Raw genomic sequence first — 26,359 nt, forward strand, 5'->3', positions numbered from 1 at the left:
GTCGTCTTCCTTCCGCCATCTTGATAGAAAGACCAATTTTCTGCTTTACCGGAGGGACCGTATTTTAGCAGGTAGTGCAGACGAGGTTCAGTTCTTCGTGATATAGCATTTATCAGTAGTATACCAGTAAATTCTGTAGATATATATATCATAAAAGCCTTGGTCTGATGTTGAGAAATAAGGGAATGCTAAAGTGATTTTCTCTGAACAGATTGGATATGTTGGGCGAACAGTGGAGAAAATTGAATTAGAAGCTCTAAATGATGAATATTCATAAGTAAAAAGAGTATATCTGCTATTTAATTTGTAATTTGAGTCATGCCAATAAGAGGCTATTAGTATTACTAAACAAATATTAATTTATGAATATACGGGAGGAGCAATTGCATTCCATACAAATTGCCCGTGTAACATTAGTTACTTTTACTACATATACTTACTTCCTTCCATCCAGGTTTCGTGCAAAGATGGATATTTGAAATACTGTTGTAAATATTGGCGCAAATTTACTATCCTACTCAGTACCGTGCATAATTTTGAAAGCATAGGTAAAACTCATTCCATTGTCATCTTCCACATTTGCCCGGCATCTAAATGGATATTATCCCACTGGGAACTATTGTAAACAATTGTTAACAGTGATCAAGTCTTCAAAAGTATTAATGTTCATGGATGGACGATTATCCATTATCCACTGCAACTTTTTTTTTTCGTATCACTGTCCTCCACCTCTGCCCGGCATCTAGATTGATATTATCCCACTGGAGAACTATTGTAATCAATTGTTAATAGTGATCAAGTCTGAAAAAGTATTAATGTTTATGGATGGACGGTTGTCCACTGCAATTTTTTTTTTCTGTAAATTTCGGTAAATGTTTACTATCCTTCCGACACCTATAGCTTCTGAGTTTCGTCAATTTTTGACATTCATACTTATCTATCTGCTTCGCGGAACATTCCGTGAATGGAATGGTTTGTGGGGCTATGTGTCAATGGTTCGTGGGGCTACGCATCTTTTTCTAAACCAATTTTTAACTTGTAACCTAAATGTGACCCAACCTAACCTAACCTTACCAGAAATGGTTCGTGGGGCTATGCATCAATGGTTTTTGGGGCTACGTAGGTATTTTTGGGTGCAGTGGGGTGGAAACTGCATGCCGAGTACGGTAATGAAACTGTGACTGCCATTTTGTGTGTTACCGAAGGCAAAAAGAAACGAAAAAAACTTACTTGATATGTCGTAAATAGAGCTTATTTCCGTGAAATAAGGGTCACTGCCATAAAAGTTGGTCCTACGCCGGGAGTTAGAACCATTTCACTATAGGTCTGTTAACACCTACTTCAGAGAGATGGTAATTAAATTTTCTCTTCCATATACTTTTATGTGTGTGCATGTATTTGTTTGCTAGCAGCTATTCATTTACTCTTATCTTTGATGTGGACTGCCGCTGCTACTGCATCACGTGATGTGAGGTGCATATGTTTATTGGCAACACCTGATCATGTAATATCTGGTCTCAAGCACAAACCCCACTTCAAACTTCACGTGAAAATCCACCAAAACTCTGTCTCTCCAGAAAATAAAACCTAGTGAACCTTTTATTTGTGGTCATTAATTTCTCCAAGCTTCAAACTTACTTCCACAGTCATTTCGAGTATTCTAAAAAAATCCTAATAGGCCTACATTTGTAAAACTTACAAAAATCATTGAACATTCGGAACCAACACTTTACATACCTCAAAATAAAAGCCATTTCATCCAAAAGAGAGAGAGAAAATAACGAATTGTGCATAATGCTAACTGCTTATATGTAACATGATGTCCATTCCATAGGCAACAGTTCGTAAATGTGCATGACATGTACATGGGACAAAAATCATTCTACAAGAAAGGTGCAGCAAGCATTATTATTTCTACCTTTTATGTACATATTGCTTGCATTGCAGAATTGTTATTCTTGTAGTTTACAGTTGTTACAAGCATTTAAACACATTCTTTTTATATAATGTTTTGAGAGACAACATGCCCTTTTCATCAGAAATTTATTTGTAGTATGTAAAGAATTACACATTGAATCTTGTCAATGTTGGGGGCTGTTGTCTTACCCCCCTCAAGAATTATGTTGAGTTTTTTTAATCAACACATTTCAATATTTTACATAATATAAAATTGGTTCCAACATGCGAGGCACACAAATAATAGACATATTTGATCCTCAGGTATGGCACATGTAAGTAAAAACCTGCCATTTTGGAGTACTTTCGCTGCTTGTTGTTAGTAAAAACTGTTTGTATACACACTCAAATAGCGGAAGAACAAGTTGAAAATAACTATCAGTCCCAAAAACCTAACAATGTAAAATTTTAGTTGCTTTCACCTTGTGTAAGTTGGGTTATCGTGATCCTGAAACTTTATGTGTATGTGCTATATTTTTCATTCACTTTGGTCTATTGTGCTGGACACATGGTGGGGCATACTGAATACATTTTTTAGGGGTTAAAATTTCGATTTTCTTCGGACTTTAACTTTCATTATTGGGAGGTACAGTGTATAAATTTTACTTCCCCTGAAAGTCCTGTCATTCAGGAAAAAAACAGCCAATTTTATCTCTGTATGACAGTTCTTGAGCTACGATTTATTATTTATTTTTCTACTTTGCTGCAAGTTAAAACATCACGTAAAATTAAAGAAGAAAAACAAGCAGATTTAAAAATAAGAAATCCTCGTATCTGTCATTAACTACATAAGTTTCTGAGAAAGGTCAAGGTGTGATGGTCTGCACAGTTGAATCGAAGGAAAAAACATGTATTGAACATCATGACCTTTTATAACAATTTTTTGCATTCTGTGCTTTCGGGAGTTATGCAAATAACACTGTATGGTGCTGCAAAAAAAGCAGGCAGTTGGTGTAATCAGTGTTTCAAAAGCAACAGATCCCATTGCAGTAGCACCAGCAAAGACAATTCCATACAGGTAAAATAGTGACAGCAAAAAATCAGGCACAGCACGGCTGGCTCCGTAGATCAGTTGGTAGAGCAATTACACGGTATGCCAGAGACCTGAGTTGGAATCTTATTCGAACCTGCATTTTTTGCTGAAATTTCTACATAGTACATCTGTGTGTGCCAAATCGTAAGGTGATGCTGGGAGAAACTAGCCACTTTCTTCGTCATCAGTATCACAAAGGCATGAAATCTCATTACTGTATCACTGGCAGCAATAATTCCAAACAGGTAAAACCGACAGCAAACAATCGGGAAAGCCGAGGCTAGCTCGGTAAGTTGAAATTTCTACATTATGTTGACATGTTACAATTATAAGTGTCCTAACTTAGCTGAAATGTACAAATACTAAACAATTTAGTATTTCACAACACCATAATACATCTTCCTGAGCATACAAAAATATAAAATGTCCTGAATGACAGATTGCAATGGTCCAAAAGAAAAGTAAGTCTCAAAATCCACATGAGGTGTACAGTAAGCATCATGCAAACATCCATGTGCATAATGTACAGAGTGTTCCCTGATATTCGCTACGAGACTCGGCGGCAAGCGGCTCGGCGTCAGCGATTTTCTTTCCCGGTGAATGGGGTCCGCGACAGTCGCACGCTAGTGTCTTATTTTTTTCGCTCTCTTTCCCTTTCTGTTGATGTTGCAGACTGACGGCAGTATAATACTTCCTCGGAAGTTGTGTTGTGTCGTGCCCGTGTGTTGAAGATTGTGGTTTAATATGGCACCACAAAAGTTTACATTACAACAAAGGATTTATCTTGTCGAGTGTTACTTCAGAAAGAGGAATTGTGGAGAAGTGCGACGACGTTTTGCAACGAAATTTCCTGGTGTTCCTGTTCCACATAGGACGACTATATTAAACCTCGTAAAAAAGTTTAGAGTAGCAGGGTCAATTCTGAATAAAAGTGGATGGAAAAACCCACGTGTACTTACTGAGGAAAAACTCGAGATAGGACAAAGGTTAGAACAGTCTCCTCGGAAAGGACAAAGGTTAGAACAGTCTCCTCGGAAATCTATCCGCCGCCTCTCACAAGAAACGGGTGTTTCAAAAACCCTCTAGGTCCCTCGATTTGTCAGCCTGCGATTTTTATTTATGGGGAAATCTAAAAAATAAAGTATACAAAGACAATCCACACACCATCCATGAGTTAAGAGAGAGTATTGTACGAGAAATCGGGAGAATTACAGTAGACTAACTTGCACATGTAAATGCTAATTTCATTCGGAGATGCCAGGAATGTGTTGCAGCAGAGGGACATCATTTTCAACAGCTTCTGTAGTCAAGGTTAGTACACAATATGAAAACTGTAATTTTAATAGCCGACTGTTGTGGACCCCGTTCGCTGGGAAAGACAAGCACTGACACCGGGCCGCTTGCCGCCGAGTCTCGTCGCAAATGTTGGGGAATGCTCTGTAGAATGGAAGCAATATTTGAATAGTATTCATATCTTCATTTTGGACATATTCATCTCTTATTTGTATAAACAGGTAATAAAACTAGGCTTATGCATTAATTGTTACTGAATATTGAAGAATACCATTGTTAATCACATAAAAAATTTCAGTTCTTTTTTCTGTGTGTGCTAGTTAATTTTCCCACTGTACAGTGGCATATTATCCCATGTAACCTGGTTTGCTGGTGGTAAACCAACTTTTCATATTTATACATAGAAATTACCGGAAGTCAGACTTCTGTTTTTGTATTACTTGTATGCATTGGTGTTTTATGTCTATTATATACGTATTATAAATAACGTACAATAAATAAAAATTCTTGTGGTAAACCAGGTCAAATTTTCAGAATACACCACTTACCACTGTATAATATTTAGAAAATCTTGTACAAGATTTAATTATTATTGTACTAAAGATTATTTTCAATATTCTTTTTTCCATGAACAGAATGTTGGCGACATCTTTGCTACATGAAGGACGTCAAGTTGTTCGTCTGTATTTCAAGAGAAATCTAGGAGTATCGACAGTTATAAGTGCAAAAGCATCAGATCCCATTCAACAACTCTTTGTTGATAAGCTCAGAGAATATTCAAAGAAATGCAAGTAAGTGAAGGAATGATATGCTTTATCTTTTATAAAGTGTATGAGTAATTCTATACCAAATAAATCAAAATAATAATAATAATAATTTTTTTCATAAAATATAAGAAACCGTTTACTTACGTTACGTGAGTATGTTCCGTTTGTAAAAGCAACGTTTCGGGGGTCTACTGCTCCCTTCTGCAGGCTCCTTCTTTGGCACATATTATTGCTACATGCCGCGTCAATTTACGTTGAACAAGGAATAAGGTAAAAGGTTTCAATTGGTAAAAGAAATGTTAAATACTTGCCCATGCCTCAATAAAACTTCCCATACCCATTTCATCCTTCATAAAAGCCTCCAAAAACGTATAAAGGTTCAAACTTAAAACTAAAAATGCACTCTCCTCAGTCACATGTGTTGGTAACCGATTGTCTTGTGGAATGCAGGAAGTTCTTCGAGGCTATTCCTCTCCTATGTAGCTCCCCTCTCCTCCGCCGTATCCTTATGTCATTTCCAACTCAAAATCCCGTGTTTCCTGGACTGCACAGATTACTCCCAGCGTGACATGAAATCCTATTTTGTTTTTCTTACCTACCTCCCACCTTATAAACATCTTTATCCATATTTCATCAAGTTTCCTGTCATCCCTGTTTAGTTTATTACTCCCTTCCTTGCATATATTAGCGGTCTCATATACTTTTCTATTTATTTGTTTATTTTCTCTTCTTATAACCTCCCTTTTCTTAATTTTATGTTTTTCTATAATGTGTTCAGATAAACCTGTTCTGGTTATTTCCTCCCTGATATCTTTATCGTGTTCCTTCCACCTTACCTCCATGCTTCTTCCCGTTTGCCCAATGTATTCTTTATCGCAATCACACCTAATCCTATATACACCCTTCGGTCCCTCCTCATTTATCTTTACCATTCCTTCCTTCTTGTATTCTGTAAAATCTTTTTCAATATTGCGTGGAGCCCTCATTCCGTATTTTATACCATATTCTTTTACTGTTTTTTCAATCTTTTCAGAAACCCCTTTAAAATACGGGATCCCCGTAAACCTATATTTCCTTTTCTCTTCTCCTTTGTCCTCCCCCTCCTTATTCATCCCCCTTTCCTCTTTCTCACAAATTTTGCGTGCTTCCCTTTGTATCCTCCTCATTTTGTTCTCCTTATACCCATTCCTTTTTCCAACACCCATGATCCATTTTTCCTCTTTTATCAATTTCTCCTTACGATTACATAGCCTTTTCACCCTAATATAGAAGTTTAAAAATACATTGTTTTTTGTTCTCCTCGCATGCTTCGATTCTTTACTAATGTATCATTCTCCTGCCAGGCACGTATCCAGAGGGGGGGCTTAGGGGGCTCGAGCCCCCCCCCCCCCCCGAAAGTTTTAGGTTTACACTAGATAAAATGAGGTTTTTGATTTCTTGTGGTGTGAAATAAAATAATGTGACAATAATTTAAGGAGAGAAATAATTATCGAGGCAAGACAGAGAATGTTCCGTAACCCTGTTATTGATAATAGCACATATCCAAGATGGGGCACAGGGGGCTCGACCCTCTCCCCAGGAAATTTTTCAGTTTACGTTAGATAAAATTAGGTTTTTGGCTTCTTAAATAATGTGAAAATAATGTAAGAAGAGAAATAATTATCGAGGCAAGACGGAGCATGTTTTATACCCCTGTTATTGTTAATGGCTAGAGGCCCCCCCCCCTCCCTCAGGAAATTTTTCAATTTACACTAGATAAAATTAGATTTTTGGCGTCTTGAATAATGTGAAGATAATAAATTTATAAATCTGAGAGAAATAATTATCGACACAAAACGGAGAGTGTTCTATAATCCTATTATTGTCAATAGCACGTATCCAAGGTGGGAATCAGGAGGCTCGAGCCCCCTTCAGGATTTTTTTCTGTTTACACTAGATAAAATTAGGATTTTGGCTTCTTGAATAATGTGATGATAATTTGGGAGAAATAATTATCGAGACAAAATGGAGAATGTTCTATAACCCTGTCATTGTTAATAGCACGTATCCAAGCTGGGGTTGAGGTGGCTCGAGCCCCCCCCCCATGATTTTTATTTTATTTTACACTAGATAAAATAAGATTTTTGGCTTTTTGAATAATGTGACGATGATTTAAGGAGATAGACAATTATCGAGGCAAGACGGAGAATGTTCTATAAAACTGTTGTTGATAATATTGCACGTACACTTTTCTTGCGCTTTCGGTGTTGTCGCAGCGCACTTGAGCACTATGTAGAAACTTGTCAGCATTTGGAAGCTGCACAACAAAGGTAGCGCCAGACGTAGGGCGATTCGTTGTAATTTCTAATCTCTGGAAGGCGGGAGAGGGTACGTTCTTGAATGAGAGAAGGAGTCAACTACTGGCGATATTAACGAATCGTTTTATCTGCGGAACGTTCTAGAATATAATGAGGATGTAAACACGCGGATTCAATTTTTCGGTTGATCTGTACAAAGAATTTCAGAGGTAAGTGTGACAATTCATACAGTCGATTGATGATCAGTCAGCGTCCTCTGGTTGCTTTATAAGATATAGTGATACGAAAAAGAAGACATTGACGACAGCGGAACTTCCAGGGCCTCAGTGTAGCGCTAGCACGGTTCGAGGGCCGAAGAGATCAAGGCCTCTCTCTCTCTAAAGTGAATATTTCAGCAATACCGGATATTGGAGTGGTTTATTAAAACAGAAATAAACTGCATAGATCAACTGAAAAGCAAAGTTTTGAGTGATGATTTAGTTTTGCCAGAACTAAATTTCGTATATGCAGTCCGAGAATTTCATGGTATAAAAAAATACTTTTGTTTAAGCCTACTGGGTTCGAAACACATTCAAACACTTAACTACCATAAAGAGACAGCCGAAAATTTTATGAATGTCGAGAAGAGAAAGCAAGATGATGTTGCATATGTAGACATTTTTGGCGGTAATTGCAGGCTCTGCCAGGACCCAAATCAGGGCTCTATCAACTGAGCCACCTATCCATCCTTGACTTCAATCAATTTTTCGTTAAAATGTCTACATAGTAAATGTCCTGTGTATATCAAATTGTAAGGCGTTGCCTGTATAGCGAACAAGCACAGAAAATATAGGATAGAGAAGAAAACTGAGGAGCATTATCACCGGTTGAGGATAATTTTTTCTGTGGTCAACAAGAGCTACTACTTCGAGGTGACAATGAGAGTGGCCTAATAAGAGAGATTTCACACCGTGTCGCCTGAATATTAGGTTTGTGCGGTCTTTTGTGTCGCTACGGTGTGAAACGTTGCTGTTGATTGGCCAATTCCAATCGACATGTATCGCGTGTCCCTTCGGTCTGAAACCTTCCTAAGTCTTGAAAATCCAAGTCACAAGGATGGAAAATTAGGGCCTTGTTAAGGTTAGGTGTGAAGGGAGACAGACGACAGCACCCTTAAGGATCATATCTAAACCTGCAGGAAGAACGCATCTTACTTCAATCTCCAATACGATGATAAAAACTTCTGGTGAGTTGATTTTAAAAAATGTGTCCGAGATAAAGAGAGGCGTGCCCAGGATTTTTGGAAGGGAGAGGGGTTACGCATACTATTGTTGGTGGTCAGTCCTGATTTTGCCATTTTTTCCCTGTCTTTGACGTCCTTTTTTTTTTTTTTTAAGAATACTGGGTCAGATGGGGTTATTACCTCACCAAACCTCCCTTAGGCACGTCACTAGAGATAAATGAGTAAGCATTTCATCATACTGGGAGACGAAACATTAGATGTGTTGGGAACGGAAGGGTTTTCACTGTGCATTAATTGTTTCGTGATCCACCTGTATTCGAGAAGACTTCCTTTGTTTCGTGCCGATATATGACAAGACAGCGGAAGCTGTGACAGGCATTTTTGAACACTTGTGAGTGCTAAGGCCTGAATCTGAACAATTTGTTGGGTTTCGTTTATAAGAGCTGAAAAAATGGGAGGACAAGACACGTTAGCGGTGTTCAGGCTCGAATCAGAGAGAAATATTCGAGAGCTGTCTGCGTCCAGTTCGCAGCCCACAATTTGAATCTCGCGTTGTCGAGTGGATTGTCCATCCCGTGCATGTGTAACAGCTTCGTAAAACACTCAAAGACACCATAGATGATTTTATGCCTGATGAGAAGAAATGGACAAACCCACATACTGAGATGGTTCCGGCACAGAGGAGTCGAATGGTAAAAAATGTTCCGATTTCACGTTCTGATTAAAATGATAGCCTTACAGTGGCAACGATTTAAGGGATAGTTGTTCCCCATTTTTAATTTTTTTGCCTGAACATTATGACCTCTTAATGTTAAGCCTTGGCTACCAAGAGAAAGTAAACTTTCCTTGCAACGCCCTCCGCACCGCCCCCCCCCCCCCCCCCGGTTTTGGAACCCAATTGCCACCTCTGGTCTTAAACACACAATTGTGAGGTTCTTACTATACCCCTTAAAAAAATGGTGTTGAGCCCCCCCCCCCCCCCGAAAGGAATTCCTGGATACGTGCCTGTCCCATATGACAGACGCAGCGATGTTTTCGTCACTTTCAAATGCAAAACTTTCTCTCTTGTTTTTAGAAAAATTCTCTCACTTTACTACGTTTATAGTAATTATTTTATTTACTTAGTAACAGTATATTGTTTGTTAGATTAACCGCCTCGGAAGCGCAGCACGTTTAGTGAGCGACAGACAATCTCGACCTTGGCACAGGGGAAGCTCAAGATAAAATTTTCACCCTTGCGAGGTGGATTTTTGGCGCCCCATGCTTTTCACCTTGGTCTCCCTACTTTCTACTTTCCACCCCAATAAAATCTTGACCATGTTACGTATTTACAATTTTAAAGAAGAAACAATTATAGTCTTATTTTTTAAAATACTTTTAGTGTTAAAGAATACGTTTATTGTAGGTATGCATTTATTTAATACCTACATAATGATATCAAAATAACAGTAATAGCTTCAATTTTTACATGATTTTGCAGTTATGCAGCAGTGACTTCAATTCATTCTTGTCTACACAATTCCAATTTAAGGGATAGTTGTTCCCCATTTTTAATTTTTTTGCCTGAACATTATGACCTCTTAATGTTAAGCCTTGGCTACCAAGAGAAAGTAAACTTTCCTTGCAACGCCCTCTGCACCCCCCCCCCCCCCCTCGGTTTTGGAACCCAATTGCCACCTCTGGTCTTAAACACACAATTGTGAGGTTCTTACTATACCCCTTAAAAAAATGGTGTTGAGCCCCCCCCCCCGAAAGGAATTCCTGGATACGTGCCTGCGGAGACAAATACCTTATGAAAGACTCCTGTTCCAATTCCCTTTTTTTGTATTTATAATCCTAAGGTCCAAAAAACTAATTTAATCATTTTTAATTTCCTCCGTTGTAAACTTAATGCGGTCTTCCTGTTCTCCTAAAATTTTGAACATTCTATTTAAACCTTTTTCCCCACCGATTATCAGTGTGTCGTCAACATATCTACCAAAGTATTTGACCTCCCCTTTCACTTGTTCTATAGCTGCATTCTCAATATAATGCAAGAATATACTGGATACGATCCCGGAGATCGGGTTACCCATGGCTAACCATTCTTTTTGTATATATATCTTGTTGTTGAAGCTAAAGTAGTTATATCCAGTGTCTAGATGAATTGTATTGTATTGATTTGTTGTTTTAAGTCCACTTTATGCACAGTAAGGCTAATCGGGACTGGACCTACAGTTTAAAGTGGGATCCGAACCACTTGTGCCTCCACCGGGTATCGAACCCGCGACCCCTTGATTACAAGGTGACAACGCTACCACTGCGCCATCGGGGAGGCCCAGTGTCTAGATGAAACCATCTGACATATTCCCATGCAATTATAATGCTTAACTCTTTTTCCATTAGCCATCTTTGCAAACAGTCCGCCGCTTTATCCCTGGGGATGCTCGGATATAAATTTTGTTATTTGATATCATGAATTTGGCAAATTTTTGGTACATATGTTTATTATCTGAAACATAAGAATTTTTTTTTCCTATTGCCAATTTTTGTGTTATTGAATTTTGAAAATTGACAAAATTTGATCCCAGAATGGTCACTGCCGAAGCTTTAAATGCAGTTTGTAAGAGACTAGTTGTAACTAGGGCTGGGCATTGTCTCATTTTAAAGCTTGTAAAATGACTTTCATGTGATGTTTAACATTCTTGGCTTGAAAGTTTTTCAAAATTTTAGTTTGTATTTTCCAAAAATATGAAAGTTGAGTTTAAAAAGATACACATATTGGTAAACATTACTGAAAGCACACTCAAAATTTCAAGGTGGTGGTATGCGAGAAGAGACAGTTAAAGCACAAGTTTGAGACCTCTCATGCTCTCCTGTGCTTCTTGGCCAAGTGGATTAGTTGTTATGTAGCTGTCAGTGTGTGCATCTCAGTTAACTTCTGTGCTGTGAATTACTTGAAACTTACTTCATTATAATCTTCAGGTTTTTTTAAAAAAATCATGGATATGATTTGCAAGAAGTAGGTTAGGTAATGTGGTTAAGATTACTGTTGTAATCCTTTCGAAAGAAAGGGACACTGTTGTAGTAAACACCTGAGGAATGTGACAGAATGGATTAACCCATTAACACCTTTTTTTTTTCATTTATTACTTTTTCTTATTTTATTCACTTGAAAACTATTCACACAAATCTATTATGTTGAAATCATTTTTGGAACATACAGTTTTCTAGAAAAGTGCCATCCTCAAACTAGGTTGCTAGGCAAATGTAGTATAAACTTGTTATATAGAAAAAATATTAGAATTTTAACTTTATATATACATGTATAATGCATGAAAAATGGCAGTTCACCTTCTCCTAAGCCGCATTTTCAATCCTGGGTCATTTTGTTTGCTTCTGGAAACTGTTATCCTGACTTTTTCAAGTAAGTGTTTTTGACCATACGTTCTTTCACAATGTCAGCACCTAAATCTTTCTCTTCTCACCAGTATAGTTGTTCAGATGGAAGTTTGTGATATCCAGAAAATATCATTTTGGCAAAAAAACACACTCACTTTGTTAGCACTGAATTGTAACTTTTCACAATTCTTCTATGACACTGCATATCTGTTCTAACCACTATACTTTTCAATATACCTTCAATTTGCTTGTCAAACATTTCATTTTGTGTTAACGACAAAATACACTTCTTCATTTCTTCTTCACATAAACTTCCAGTCATCTGCACGTGCATTTCATGTATTGTGGATGCATCTTCTTCCATTCACTGTTTTCTTAACAAAGTTTTCTCTGTACATTTCTCCTGCTGAGTTTTCTTCTTACCTGACATAAAAACAGTTGTTGCCCGAATCTCTTCTCCATACAGTGATGGTGATTGTAAAGTTCCTGCTACATCACCAATCACTTCTGGATTCTCTTCCCATGAAGTTGTCGTAAAATATTGAGTCTCGACAGATCACAGCCCATCATTCTCTTCAAGTTCACTGAAATATTCATCTGAATCTTCTTCATTGTCAGTCAATCAATCAACCCTATTGCCTGAGAAAACATGAATCTCAACAGGGACGTGGACTCCGCTTAGCTTCGCCTGTAATCCACTTCTCCGTTAAAGCACGACATCCGCCAACAGAACAACGGGATCCAAAGCAAACCAATTCACAAGACAGAGTCTAAGCTCTGCCTCTTTAATACACACACATTTAAGTTCACCCTCGATCTCTAATCAACATTATCTGATGATGAGAGCAATGTATGAACTTGAAACATTGGACACTAACTGTTTTTACCTGGCTGGTAACCCAGAACACTTGTTTAAAAATAGTTTGATTTAGAATTTACAGGTAAACATTTCTCTCTGGCTATTTTCCTACCCTCTCTATTCTTTTATTGCAAATATAATTTAAATCCAAACAGTTTTATTATTTCCTTTACAAAGATATTGGTCATGCCATCATATAAGGTAGGGCTCTCTATTTTCTTTTAAATTACTCAGAAGTATTTTCTCTATTCTGAATCTATGTAAAATTCAGATATGCGTTTATCTTCTTCAAAGCAGACTAGTTGCAGGAATTGTTAAGGTTAAAATTAAATTATATCTCGAAGAGGTGTGGACAGGTGTGCTGAGATAAATATTTATTAAGATCAGAAATTGAAAGTTTCATATAGTGTATAGAATAAGTAGCCAATTTAGATTACAAAACGACATATCAAAAGATGGCACATATGATTTTAATAATGATTCATAACCATTTATGGGCAAAGTCTCTCAGAAAATTTGAAAGTTGTGAAGGAAGGTGGTGGAAATGCATGTGTTCAGTTGGAAATGTAGTTCATTGGTAGGGGGTAGGCACAGAAATCCAGAGACCAAGTTCAGGTCCTGGTTGTGGCACCTTTTGTCTCTTCCTAACTAAAAATGTCGACAAGAGTAACGATGTTCATTCATTGTATGGGGTTTCTCGTTTCCTGGTGTGTGTCTTTAGTGTAAAAGTTTCTGACAGCATAGATCATGAAATTGAAAATTTCATATATCTAGAATCTGCGTAGCTGAGTGGTTAGACAATTAACCAGGGTGTCTACCAGTCTGGAAAACCTGAAAATGCCAAGGATATTTACTGTTTTTCTGGAAAAACAAGATTTTTTTTCCGGGTTTGATACCCGGTGGAGGTACAAGTGGTTCGGATCCCACTTTAAACTGTAGGTCCAGTCCTGATTAGCCTTGTGTGCATAAAGTGGAATTAGAACCAAACTTACAAGAATTTTTTAGTACTGCACTAAAAGTCTGTTTTGAACAAAGAAAAAAACTACAAGCAAGAAATTTTAAATTTGTTATGGGCATACTAGAATTTGGTGTACTAAGTATAACTGGTAGTTACACTAGAAATTACATATTAAATACTACAGGAAAAGGTGTCATGTTTTGAACTATTTTCAAGCTGAAATCTACTGCAATAAGTGGCTATTGGCATTTACCACTTTCTGGTTGCAATGTTTGGATCGTGTTTGGTTCATATTAGGATTAATACATATATTACTAAATTTTACTATTATTATGTATTATTAATGCAATAATTGTTATGATTTTGTAAGAATTCTTTGTTTACTTTTAGTCAACATGTGGCAAGTAATACGTAAAAGCTCACCCCTGATGCAACTATTAAATAGTCAATTTCTGTTGTTACCCTTCTTGTTATTACTTTTAACATGTGAAGTGAATATTCTAAAAACTTGGTTATATAGGATTCTAGGTCTGGTGTTTAGATAAAATTTTGTGGCCTTCTTATTCACATGTTTAAATACATGAATTGCTGTAATGACATGAACTAACTAACTAACTCTCTAGCCTTCTTAAACCCGAAGGTTCATGGCTGCAGCAACACAGACCTTCCATCTGTCCCTATCTTGAGCAAGATCTATATACTCTTTCCCATCCCTACCGATTTCCTTTAGGTCCATCTCAACGTTGTCCCTCCATCTTCGTCTTGGCCTTCCTACAGGTCTCTTACCATCTGGTTTCCCAACAAGAATCCTGTAAACTACTCTTTCCTCTCCCATTCGTGCCACATGGCCTGCCCACCTAAGTCTTCTTGATTTAATTATTCTAATAATGTCTGGACATGAGTACAAATTATGTAGTTCTAAATTATGTAACCTTCTCCACTCACCTGTCTCCTCATCCCTTTTAGGTCCAAAGATTTTCCTAAGGATCTTATTTTCAAATACTCTCAATTTATGTTCCTCTTTCAATGTAAGGGACCAAGTTTCACACCCATATAATACTACAGGCAAAATTACTGTTTTGTATATTTTAACTTTTAGTTTCTTAGATATTAAACGAGAAGACAAAAGTTTATGAAGAGAGAAGTAACATGCATTTCCTGAATTAAGCCTACTTTTTATTTCCTCTTTAATATAATTTTCGTTTGTTAATATTACTCCTAAGTATTTGAATTTGGAAACTGGTTCAAACAAGTTGTTATCAATAATTAGATTTTGATTATTACCTAACACTTGGTTTCGGCCTGTAAGCATATATTTAGTTTTCTCTTTGTTAACTTCCAAACCTATCTCTTTAGCAGTTTTGAAAAATGTTTTAGCATTATTCTTAATTGTATTCACATCATCCCCCAGTAAGTCTACATCATCTGCATATGCTAACAACTGAGTCACACCATTTAATTTTAGTCCTTCTTTAGTTTCTCTTACCTTCCTTACAGCATATTCTAAGGCAAAATTATATAGCAATGGAGATAATGCATCTCCTTGTTTTAACCCATCATGAATTGTAAATTTGTCAGACATATTATTACCCACACGAATTTTACTTTCTGTTTCACTGGTGCATATTTTTATCATACTAACAAGCTTCTTAGGTATTCCAAACTCTACTAATATATTATATAATTTATCTCTTTTGACCGAATCATATGCTTTTTTGAAATCAATGAAGAGCTGATGGACATTTTGATTATATTCCCACTTTTTTTCAAGTGTCTGTCTGATGTGAAAAATTTGATCTGTAGTTGATCTGTTACGTTTAAATCCACATTGATAATCACCTATAATTTCATTAGCATATGGTCTTAGTCTTGTTAAAAGAATGTTAGACAATATTTTGTATGTTGTTGAGAGTAGAGAAATTCCACGGTAATTACTGCAGTTCATTTTATCACCTTTTTTTAAACACGAACAATTATGGATTCTTTCCACTGTTGAGGGATTTCTTCTTTATTCCATATTAAACAAATTAATTTATGAATTTGACATATTAATGAATTTCCACCATATTTAATTAACTCAGCTGGTATTAAATCAATGCCAGGTGCTTTGTTATTCTTTAGCCTTTTAATAGCATCTTTAACTTCAGTCAAGTTAGGTTCTGGAACTAATGCTTGTGCTGTGTGTACTTCATTTACTTCTGATTTATCTCCTACATGGACATTTAAAAGGTCATTAAAGTAGTTCTTCCATCTATTTAGAATATCGCTTGGGTCAGATAGTAAATCACCGTCTTTATCTTTTATCAAGTTTACTTTAGGTTGCCACCCCTTTCTAAATTCATTTATACCTTTATATAAATCTCTGATATTTTTATTTTTGCTGTTTGTTTCAATTTCGTTAATTTTGCTTTTCAAGTAATCTCTTTTTTTACTTCTAAACGTGTGGTTAACTTCTCGCTTTATTCTATTATAATTGCTTAGATTTGTATCATCCGAGTTATTTAACCACCTAAGTCTAGCCTGATTTCTTATTTCTATTAGATTATGACATTCATTATCAAACCATGGCTTACTTTTTCTTGGTTTATGGTATCCTATACTTTCTTTAGCCGCTGTAATGTCATGGTCTGGAAAATTTTTGTTCTTAGTTTGGAAAAACGAGAAAAGTCAGAGAATTTTGATTTTACAAAATTGTAGGCGCCTTTATTAACTGATCGGCATAAATCCACCACCTTCCTTCACATCTCTCATAATCCACATTTTCCATGTCAACCTCACTACCACGTAATAGACCCCGGTAACCACAATGTTGCAGGCCAATGAAGCTCTGGTGTCTATTGCCAGTATAATCCTCTGTAGGGCTGTGTTTTGTCCTTATGTGTGCTGAGTGCCCTTTACAGACTCAAGCTTTTAACTAGGTAAGGAGATTTTTAGTTCTCAGAGACAGATGTTGATTTTAGTTACGATAAGGGACTGGACTCCATATAATGTGATGGATGCAAATAACTGAAGTGTTGATGCACCAAAAATTTTATTTCAATCAACCAAACCATCACGGATGTGGTCAAATGTTATGTTATGTTATGTTTGGTTGCAAGTATACAGGCAACAACATAACATTTGTTATGATGAAATATTTTTTGAACATTCGTAATGCTGAAACAACGTTCCAATGACAAAGATGGTACAAAGACAAGTTCTTTGTTGTGATGTCCTGTGTACATTTCTGTGGTTCGCGGTTTTCATTTTAATGACACGCTCTATATAAATTTTGTCTTTGAAATCTCTAGCTATCTCTTTTGTTGTCAGGACAGGACCTTGCACTTTCAATATTTTGTGTCAAATCATTTAATGGATATTTTACAGAATATATTTGTAGTTCAGCAAAGAAAGAGTAATTAAAAAACCTATAGTAGTTCCTCCAATGTTCAATGGAACTTAGGTTTTTTTGTTGTTTTTTTTTTCACGATTTTAACCCCATGTAAAATATTGAAGTTGTAACTCTTAGAGATAAATCAGTATCACTTTCTTCCTGAATAAGCAATTGTGGTTATTGACTCTCGGCTATAGTTTTACAGGTAATCAATAAGATGCACTTATATATAAAATAAAGGTGTTGCATTTCTACAATTTATGTAACACCCCAAATCACACATTAGTCGAAAATTGCAAATTCATATTATATTCATGAATTACTGTGTAATTATTATAACAATTTTTTTGCAGAACTTCTGGGAACATACTTGTTGAAGCTAGTCCAGAAATAGAGAAAGAATTGAAGGCAGAATTGGAAAGAGTTGCAAAGCAGCATGGTGGAGGCCCTGATGTGGATATGACCAAGTTTCCAACTTTTAAATTTGAAGGTAAGCAGATAATTTTCATTTTAATGTCCTACATTAATGTTTTCCCATTTTCCTTAAAGTATTTCAAGTCCTTGTACAAGGACAGGTTGGGGGCCTCCCCGATGGAGCAATGGTAATGTTGTTGCCTTGTAATCAAGGAGTTCCAGGTTCAATACCTGTTGGAGGCACACAGTGGTTCGGATCCCACTTTAAATTGTATGTCCAGTCCCAATTAGCCTTACTGTCCATAAAGTGGACTTAAAGCAACAACTCGAACAGGGACGAGTTCATTGCAAGTGAACCTGGACAGTTTTGTCTGAAAAATATTATCTATTTATTTTTTAATACCAGCTTTGAGGGCATATGCCCCAGTGACTAATGAGTCTGGTAATGCCTTCTGCACACCATTGGATGCAAATGTACAACACTTCAACTGCTTTGCCAACTCGGTCATCATCATCCTTCGCCATTTCCTGCCTCTGGTTGGGTCGGCATAGAAGTCAAGCCTCTCCATTTTTTCCTGGTCTTCCACCACTCCTCTCTTTCCACGGTGTTCCAATCTCGTCCTCTTGTCCTAACACTCCACTATCTGCTCTTTCCACCAACATCTTGGTCTCCCTCTTGGCTGTATTCCCACTCCTTGTGCATGGTAAGCTCTTACTTAGTCTTTCTGCATCCATCCTCTTCATGTGTCCAAACCATCTCATCTGTGCCTGATCTATCCTGTCCTGAAGCTTCACCACACTCACTGTCTGTCGGATCCTCATTCCTTATTCTATCCCTTCTAGTCTTCCTCAATATACTTAAAAATTTCATCTCCACTGCCTGCATCTTTCTTTTGTCTCTCTCTATCATTGTCCAAGTCTGCTCCATACATAAATATTGGCACATAGCATGTTATGTATATTTCATAGGTACATATTAATCTTCGAACACTTGATATAGTCCACCACCCTCTGTTTACCTCCTCATCTATTCTTCCACTACCCTTAACTCGTCCGTGGCCATCTTTATTCTTGGTTCATTTCTGGCTCTGTTTCTTGTTATTAGCACCTCGTTCTTTTCTGCACTGAATTTCATTCCTGCTCTTCTGATTTCCTCATTCCAACTATCAAGCTGTCTCTGTACTACTTCTTTCCTGTTCCCCCATATTACTAAGAAATCAGTAAAAAACAGGGCCAATGATAACACCATTAAGCCTTGTTTCCATGATAACCAAAAACTCAATATGCTGACCAAGGCAGAATTTATTTTATTTTAAAAGATAAACTAAATGTTACATTTCAACCTTCTAGCAAGGTCCTCTTCAGACTCTGTACCAAATACAAATGAAAAATGAAGGTTGAAACGTAACGTTTGGTTTATAAATTCTACCAATAGAAATAAATGACTACTTGATATTTTGTAGTGTGATGTCTTCAGTTTAACAAACACATCCTAACTCATGACTACTTGCAATTTAAAATTCTACTGATGTCACCAGCTACGGAATCAATGTTTGTGCATGATCAAGTTGCTCACAATATTATTCTAACTAATGAAATGCAAATGTCTTGGAAAGAGCATAACAATCCGCCATATTGCTCTCTCTGTCTATAAAAGATTTAATAATATCGGTAAGGCTAAGAACAGTACCCAAATTTTAAGTTTTGTATGTTTGAATTGCATGCATTATATTATTATTATTATATTTTTTTGTATTGAATTATTCTTTGCACAAATATATAAATACTGCTTTGCTTAAACTTTAAATCACACACTTTCTTCATCTGATCATTATTTGAAGACTATTAAGGGAGATGTAATCTCCTCAATTTCACTCTTGATGAATTTGTTACACATCCATGGGTCATTCTACAGAAAGCGTAAAAAAAATTGAAATTTAGTTACGTAGTTCTGCTTTTGATACTACCATATGCAGTATGGATTGTCACATTCTTTGTGCACTATTAAAGAATTTTACAATAACTTAAATTTTTGGGGGTATGAATGGAGGATGCAGACATGTAACAGAGGTGGCAGTCGTTATGTGTCAAACGAAGAATGGTAGATTAAAAAATTATTTGAGTTCATTTTATTAATCATCAACAGGTTTATGACAGCATTGGTAAATTAATGTAAAAAAAATGAAAGAAAAAATGTATACACTTATGAAGTTAACTTCCATTTAACTGAAGGTACAGTATATTCTTCAGGAATGTTGCTAAAATTAACTGGAATCGATTCATTATAGGTTGGTGTAATGTGAACACAATCTCGTTCTTGGTGATTGAGGCCTCTCGTTCATTTTAAAATATACTTATTTCTAGAGTTTGTACACTTGACATAAAACAAACTTGGAATCCATCAGAGAGTATTTCTGTTTTGTTCACAATATAATACTTCAGAGTCCTTTTTACACATAGTTTTACTTTTATATAGTCATTAAATTTCTCATAGTTGAGTCCTTGATATTCAGAATCTGAATCTGAGTATAAATCTTCACAATGCAATCCTTTTCGATGCCTCTCCAAAACTATCTTTGAAATATTAATGAGAGACAAAAGAAGTACTTTCTTGCTTTTGAAACATGCTGAAAATTAATTTTCCTTAACATTAAATTAGACTAGAGTGAAATGTCAGTACAAGTGGCATCTGTATACTATACATTTTTTTTTCATTTCAGCTTCCTTTTCATTTAGATAGTGTGGCATGAATGTAAAATAAAGTTTGCATCATGTTTGTCAAGTGTAACGGTTTGGTCAATGAGATTTAACTTAATGACGAAATCAGTGTTGGGAAAGGTGATCTTAAGTCTGTCTGCACTTAAGTGGAACCTACATTTAATACCCCAAAGTGGACATATTACTTGATATAAGTCTTCTCTTATCCCTGACAAATAAAAAATATCCTCATATTGTGCAAAATTATAAATATAGTGCCACTTTCAGAGAAGTTAATTTCTAGTCCTGTAATGATTGCAATAAGATTGCATTTATGATTGAAGAGAGTAAAGTGAGATAAAGAGAAAGTGTAACTTTTTGTTAGCATTTAAATTTCCTCCACTTTATGTCCTCTACTCTTCTAAGCCTAAGATAATTAATTCTTAAGAAGGACTCGCATATCCTTCATTAACTAATCTGCAAAATTTCAAATATGCTGTCTATGAAAAAAGGTGCTGCAGGGGGTGTAGCGTCAAATCATCGCCGACAAAACATCGCCAACAAAACATCGACGGTACAAAACATCGATAGCACAAAACATCGACAGCACAAAACATCGACACCAAAAACATCGACGCCAAAAACATCGACGGCAAAAACATCGACATCAAAAACATCGACACCAAAAACATCGACGGCAAAAACATCGACATCAAAAACATCGACGGCAAAAACATCGACGGCAAAAACATCGACGGCAAAAACATCGACATCAAAAACATCGACGGCAAAAACATCGACGGTAAAAATATGGATGGCAAAAACATCGACGGCAAAAACATCGACATCAAAAACATCGACATCAAAAACATCGACGGCAAAAACATCGACACCAAAAACATCGACGGTAAAAACATCGACGGCAAAAACATCGACATCAAAAACATCGACACCAAAAACATCGACACCAAAAACATCGACGGTAAAAACCGACGGCAAAAACATCGACGGCAAAAACATCGCCAACAAAACATCGACAGCACAAAACATCGACAGTACAAAACATCGACGGCAAAAACATCGACGCCAAAAACATCGACGGCAAAAACATCGACATCAAAAACATCGACGGCAAAAACATCGACAGCAAAAACATCGACGGTAAAAATATGGATGGCAAAAACATCGACGGCAAAAACATCAACATCAAAAACATCGACATCAAAAACCGACGCCAAAAACATCGACATCAAAAACATCGATGCCAAAAACATCGACGCCAAAAACATCGACATCAAAAACATCGACTGTTTTGAGGTATAACCGCTGCAGGGAGAGGATTTCACTCAAGTGCCAAATAGTTTGCACGGACGATACTAGATGGCATACAGAATTGAGAGTGCTTTGCTCGAGCAAATAACACTTGACCAGACTAGCAGCATACACTTGCAGTATTACACGCATAACCATAATTTATCTGTGGTAGTGAGTTCTCAAATATGAACCATGAAGTGAAAGTCACAAGGAAATTGAAAAACTTAAGTGAACACAGTCATCATCTCCATGTTAAAATGTAGTTTAGTTATCTTACCAATACACAGTGATATGTGAAAATGAATGAGATGATTTTGGGCTGAAACTACCAAGGTGGACATTTTACATGTATGTGTGTACAATTATTGTCACATTAAAATGATATTGTCTACACTCTGGTGTAGCATGCTTGAGAATAGGAGACTCAAACGAGTACAAACAAGCAAAAGTGGTCCCATGCAGTACTATAATGAGAAACACATATCTTGTAAGCAGTAGTTGTTTTCTTCCCACTGATTGTAATGTAGTACCAAACACACAGGCAAATTATACCAACTATTATTTTAAGAGCCTAAATTTTGAATAAAATGTACTGTTTTCCAGTTAAATAATTTCATATTTTAAGATGCTGTATCCTCTATTACATGAAACGAGGAATGGAGGATGCATCTAAGAAGGATATAGATTGTGTATATTCACACTTTCGAAACTGTCAGAACCTTACACACTTTCACAGTATCAGCTGCACCAACAGAATGTATATAATCTTCAATGTGTACTTATAAAAATATAATGCTGTATACATTAATTGAATTATAATTGTGTAAACACTGATAAATATTTTACTTTTTCTTTACAGAGCCCACTATTGATCCCATTGATTTGCCAAAATAAAGTTCCAAGGACATTGTAGGTTATAACTGTTCATTTATAGTGTTGTGTATAATTAATAAAATGTAAATATACAGAACACGTGATGTATGCTTAACTTCCCACAGACATGATTAGCATTTTCTTTGGAAACTAATAAAACCACCATAAAATAGACAAATTAGGGTGTTGCTGTACCTTTGGCCAGCAAAGACATTTTTGAAAACATGTTTCCTTTCAAAAATCCATGATGATATTTTGATTTTGAAATATGTTTAGAATTCCTTGTAAAGGATTCAAGTGAATCTTCATGTGGTTTGTTCTTGAGGTTGACTGGATGGATAGAAAATAGGCTTACAGCACCACAAAAGTATTACAGATATGTAGACAAACAGCAAAAACAAAAATCACATGAAGATTCACTTTGATACTCCAGACAGAATTCTGAATAGATATAATTACTTAAAATCTGAATATCACAGCAGTTTTTTTTGTAAAAGGAGAGTGATTTTTGGAAAAGCCTTTGCTGGCACAAACCAAAGGTCTAGTGGCACCTTAGTAATAACAACAGCACTGTACTTTAAGTGGCTAGGCATTAAACTTCTGCTGCATTTCAACATACATACATACATATTTCCTATATAAAAACACACATGTACCTGTCAAAATATGAAGTAAATACCTTTTTAGCCATTAGAAATATCACAACTGTTGTTTATCAGTTTCTGGATTGTGAATAAATTGTCCCATTTCAAAGATACATGCTTATGCTGCAGAGGTAAAAAATTAAGATATATTATTAATAATATGTAGAGATGTGTTTAAAAGCTGATAACATGGTAAAGAAATAATGAAATAATTAGCATTGTAAAGCATTTGTTGTTTCCATAAAGAAGTGTGTATTTTGTAATCTTCTAGTGTGAAAAATCAACATTACAAAATAAAGGAAACTGTTCGGTGAGAGGTGAACCAAATACTATTACACAATCTTAGTTCTTCCAAAGGCACATTTAATTTGCTCTTCAAATAACACCAGATTGTATACCATCTGAGCAAGCTGGAACAAATCATAGATTTTGTCCAACAACGCAGACCACCTATTTAATGTGTGAACCTGTCCATTGGGAGATCACAAGGAGTTCATTAGACAGCAGGGTGGAATGTGGGCACTGCCTTTTCCAGGAAGAATCTAATTCTGCTGCAGGAGCTGTGGGGCCCAAGTCAGGCCCCTGAGCTAATGGTATCAGTGTGTGGCCACTCTGGTCCAACCCCAACATTTGACCTGCGAATCCAGGAAAGAAGACAACAGGCTTGAGGGATGCTCCCATTTAGAGTGCTCACCCATGTTCACCTCTCCTCATAATTTGCATAGTACAATCAAAATTATGGGCCTTGTGTAAATAAATATATGTATATCCAGTTCTCTAGGAATTAAAATTACTCTCCTAACTTGCTGCCTATTAAGTCAAGGAAATTGACCATCCAGGGCAGAGGGAAAAATCTGGTATGCTTAGATACATGCTTCCATTCATGTCACAAGTGAATTGCCCTGGGACAAATACCCAAAGTACATAATTCAAGTATGGAATTCCTATAAAGGAAACAGTGGCGGGGAAGTATTGATATATTATATAGGTACAGAGTTTCTCCTAAAGCATTCAGAAGAATCATGTCCATTGAATTTGTTGGTCAGATATTTATAATAGTTTTCTGGTACTGTAAACCTAATTTATATTACAAATTTCTAGAAAAGAGTAGATTTTGTGAACACAAAGATTTTTTTTCGTTCTGAAAGAACATACATACTAAATTCATTGTAAAATAAACGTGTGAAAAAAAATGATGCTTCATCTTACCTGTAATTCAATTAATTTAGCGCAGGAATGGGATGTTTATATCCTGCAAGGTACAGGTGGTTCCATTGAGGATGGATCTCCCAGCAACTGAAACCACTACTCTGGCTCAGATTCATAGATGACATTTTTCTCCTCTGGACACATGGCGAACCCTCCCTCACTACATTCCTAAACCAAGTGAACCACTTCACTACCCTTAAATTCACCTGGTTCCACTCCAAACACCAAGTGACCTTCCTAGATGTGGACATCCACATTGCGGGAGACCACTTGGAAACTTCCATACACATTAAACCGACCAACCACCTCCAGTATCTCCACTACTCCAGCTCACACCCATACCACACCAAAAAAGCCATCCCATTTTTCCTTGCTCTCAGAGGCCAGCGCCTCAACTCATCCCCCTCATCCTGCCAAAACTACAAGATACGCCTGCACCAAGCCCTAACCAACCGTGGCTACCCCTCCACCCTCATCAACAAACAAATCACTAGAGCCAACTCCCACAACCGCACCAAACAACCCAAAACCAACCCTCCAACCCTGAACACCCAATACCACCCCCATATTACGAAAATCAGACATACCCTCCACTCCCTCCTCCCCATCCTGCACAGTGATCCTGATACCATTGACATCTTTCGGGATAAACTTAGGGTCGTCTTCCTTTGCCCCCCCAACCTCCAAAACATCTTGGTCCGAAACACTCCCACCCCTTCCACACCACTCCCCCCAGCTCACAGGTGCAACAAACCCAGATGCAAGACCTGCCCCATACTCATCACCTCCCCCACCCTCCTGATCCCCACAGTGGCAGGCCAGTTCACCCTTTACCCTAAGGGCACCTGCCACTCATCCAACCTAATTTACACCCTCATCTGCCAAATCTGCGGCAACTTCTACGTAGGCGAAACCTCCACCCCCTTGAACCTAAGGATCAATAATCACCGTTCCTCCACCCAAAACTCCGATTTCACTGTTGCCATCCACACCAACAGCCATAACACCACCTTCAATAACTGCTTCCGTGTTGCCATCATCCACCTTTTACCCCCTTCCCCCCCCCAATCTGCTCTGACACATCTTTCCGCAGGCGATGGGAAAGGGCCTATATAACAGGCATGCACGCCACTATACCCCCCGGACTCAACCTAGCCAACCAGTAACCCTTTCCTCTCCTCCCCAAAATTACCCACCCACCTTACAGTAAACACTGGTTAAAGTACTTCTCGTCATCTATCAACTGTTTCTGGCAACACTGATCGTAGAGATGCTACGGTCAGTATTCTGTGCCTCTTCTCCAAGTAACGCCGATCTTTCTCCTTCTAACTTGAAAATGCGACTCAGATCGCGAAATATAGAATAATTTCTCTTCGTGTGGTAAGTGTTTACTGTCTCCTTCATCATTAGTATGTGTGTGTGTGTGTGTATATATACAGGGTGACTGGTAATTAGATGTATTCCCTGAAAGGGGTTAAAGTAGAGACAATTTGCAATAAATTTGACCATATGATACCCCGTCCGAAAATTAGTAGTTTTCGAGATAATCGAATTTCAATTGTTTTTGAAAAAAATGACAATTTTCCACATAAAAGGATGAATTGAGAAAAAACTGCTTATTGTATGGAACTTATTTCAGCATTTTCTGATAGCTAACAAATAAGTGGTTCGTTTTAAAAAAAAGTTTTTCCCAAATAACAATCACATGTAAGTAACGGGTGGGTCTAAACTTACAAGTGATGATAAAAAAATGCACTCTTAGTTTACTTGGCAACGTATTAATAACAAAAATGGCATGACACGAAGCGTACAAATTACTTAAATTACTTCCTTGTGACATCTGCTATCCAACAAGGTACAAATGTTGCTAACATTTACATTTGTGTACAAGAAATAATGCTTCATTCATCTTCATGTGAATGGAATCAATGAACAATACAATTAAAGAACATTACACGTCTTGCTCAAAGTGGGCACCTCCGTTACAAATGCAGGCACGCAGGTTTTTACGGGTCATTTGGTCTCTTAACTCGTGATGTGATGGTGTCGTTGACGTGTTGACCAGCTGT

The 26,359-nt window shown here is 36.9% G+C and overlaps 1 protein-coding gene across 1 annotated transcript; it reads left to right on the top strand.

Moving 5' to 3' along the window:
* LOC145985890 (ATP synthase-coupling factor 6, mitochondrial-like) lies at positions 1–22,534 on the top strand. Its single transcript, XM_083120024.1, has 4 exons — positions 1–71; positions 4,918–5,073; positions 17,493–17,629; positions 22,424–22,534. Exons 2-4 carry the CDS (start codon positions 4,919–4,921, stop codon positions 22,456–22,458), a joined length of 327 nt encoding a protein of 108 aa, XP_082976150.1. The 5' UTR covers positions 1–71; position 4,918; the 3' UTR covers positions 22,459–22,534.
* The last annotated feature ends 3,825 nt before the right edge of the window (positions 22,535–26,359 follow it).

Source organism: Lepisma saccharinum, chromosome 3, assembly GCF_977018435.1.
Source record: "Lepisma saccharinum chromosome 3, izLepSacc3.1, whole genome shotgun sequence".
Taxonomy (NCBI): Eukaryota; Metazoa; Arthropoda; class Insecta; order Zygentoma; family Lepismatidae; genus Lepisma; species Lepisma saccharinum.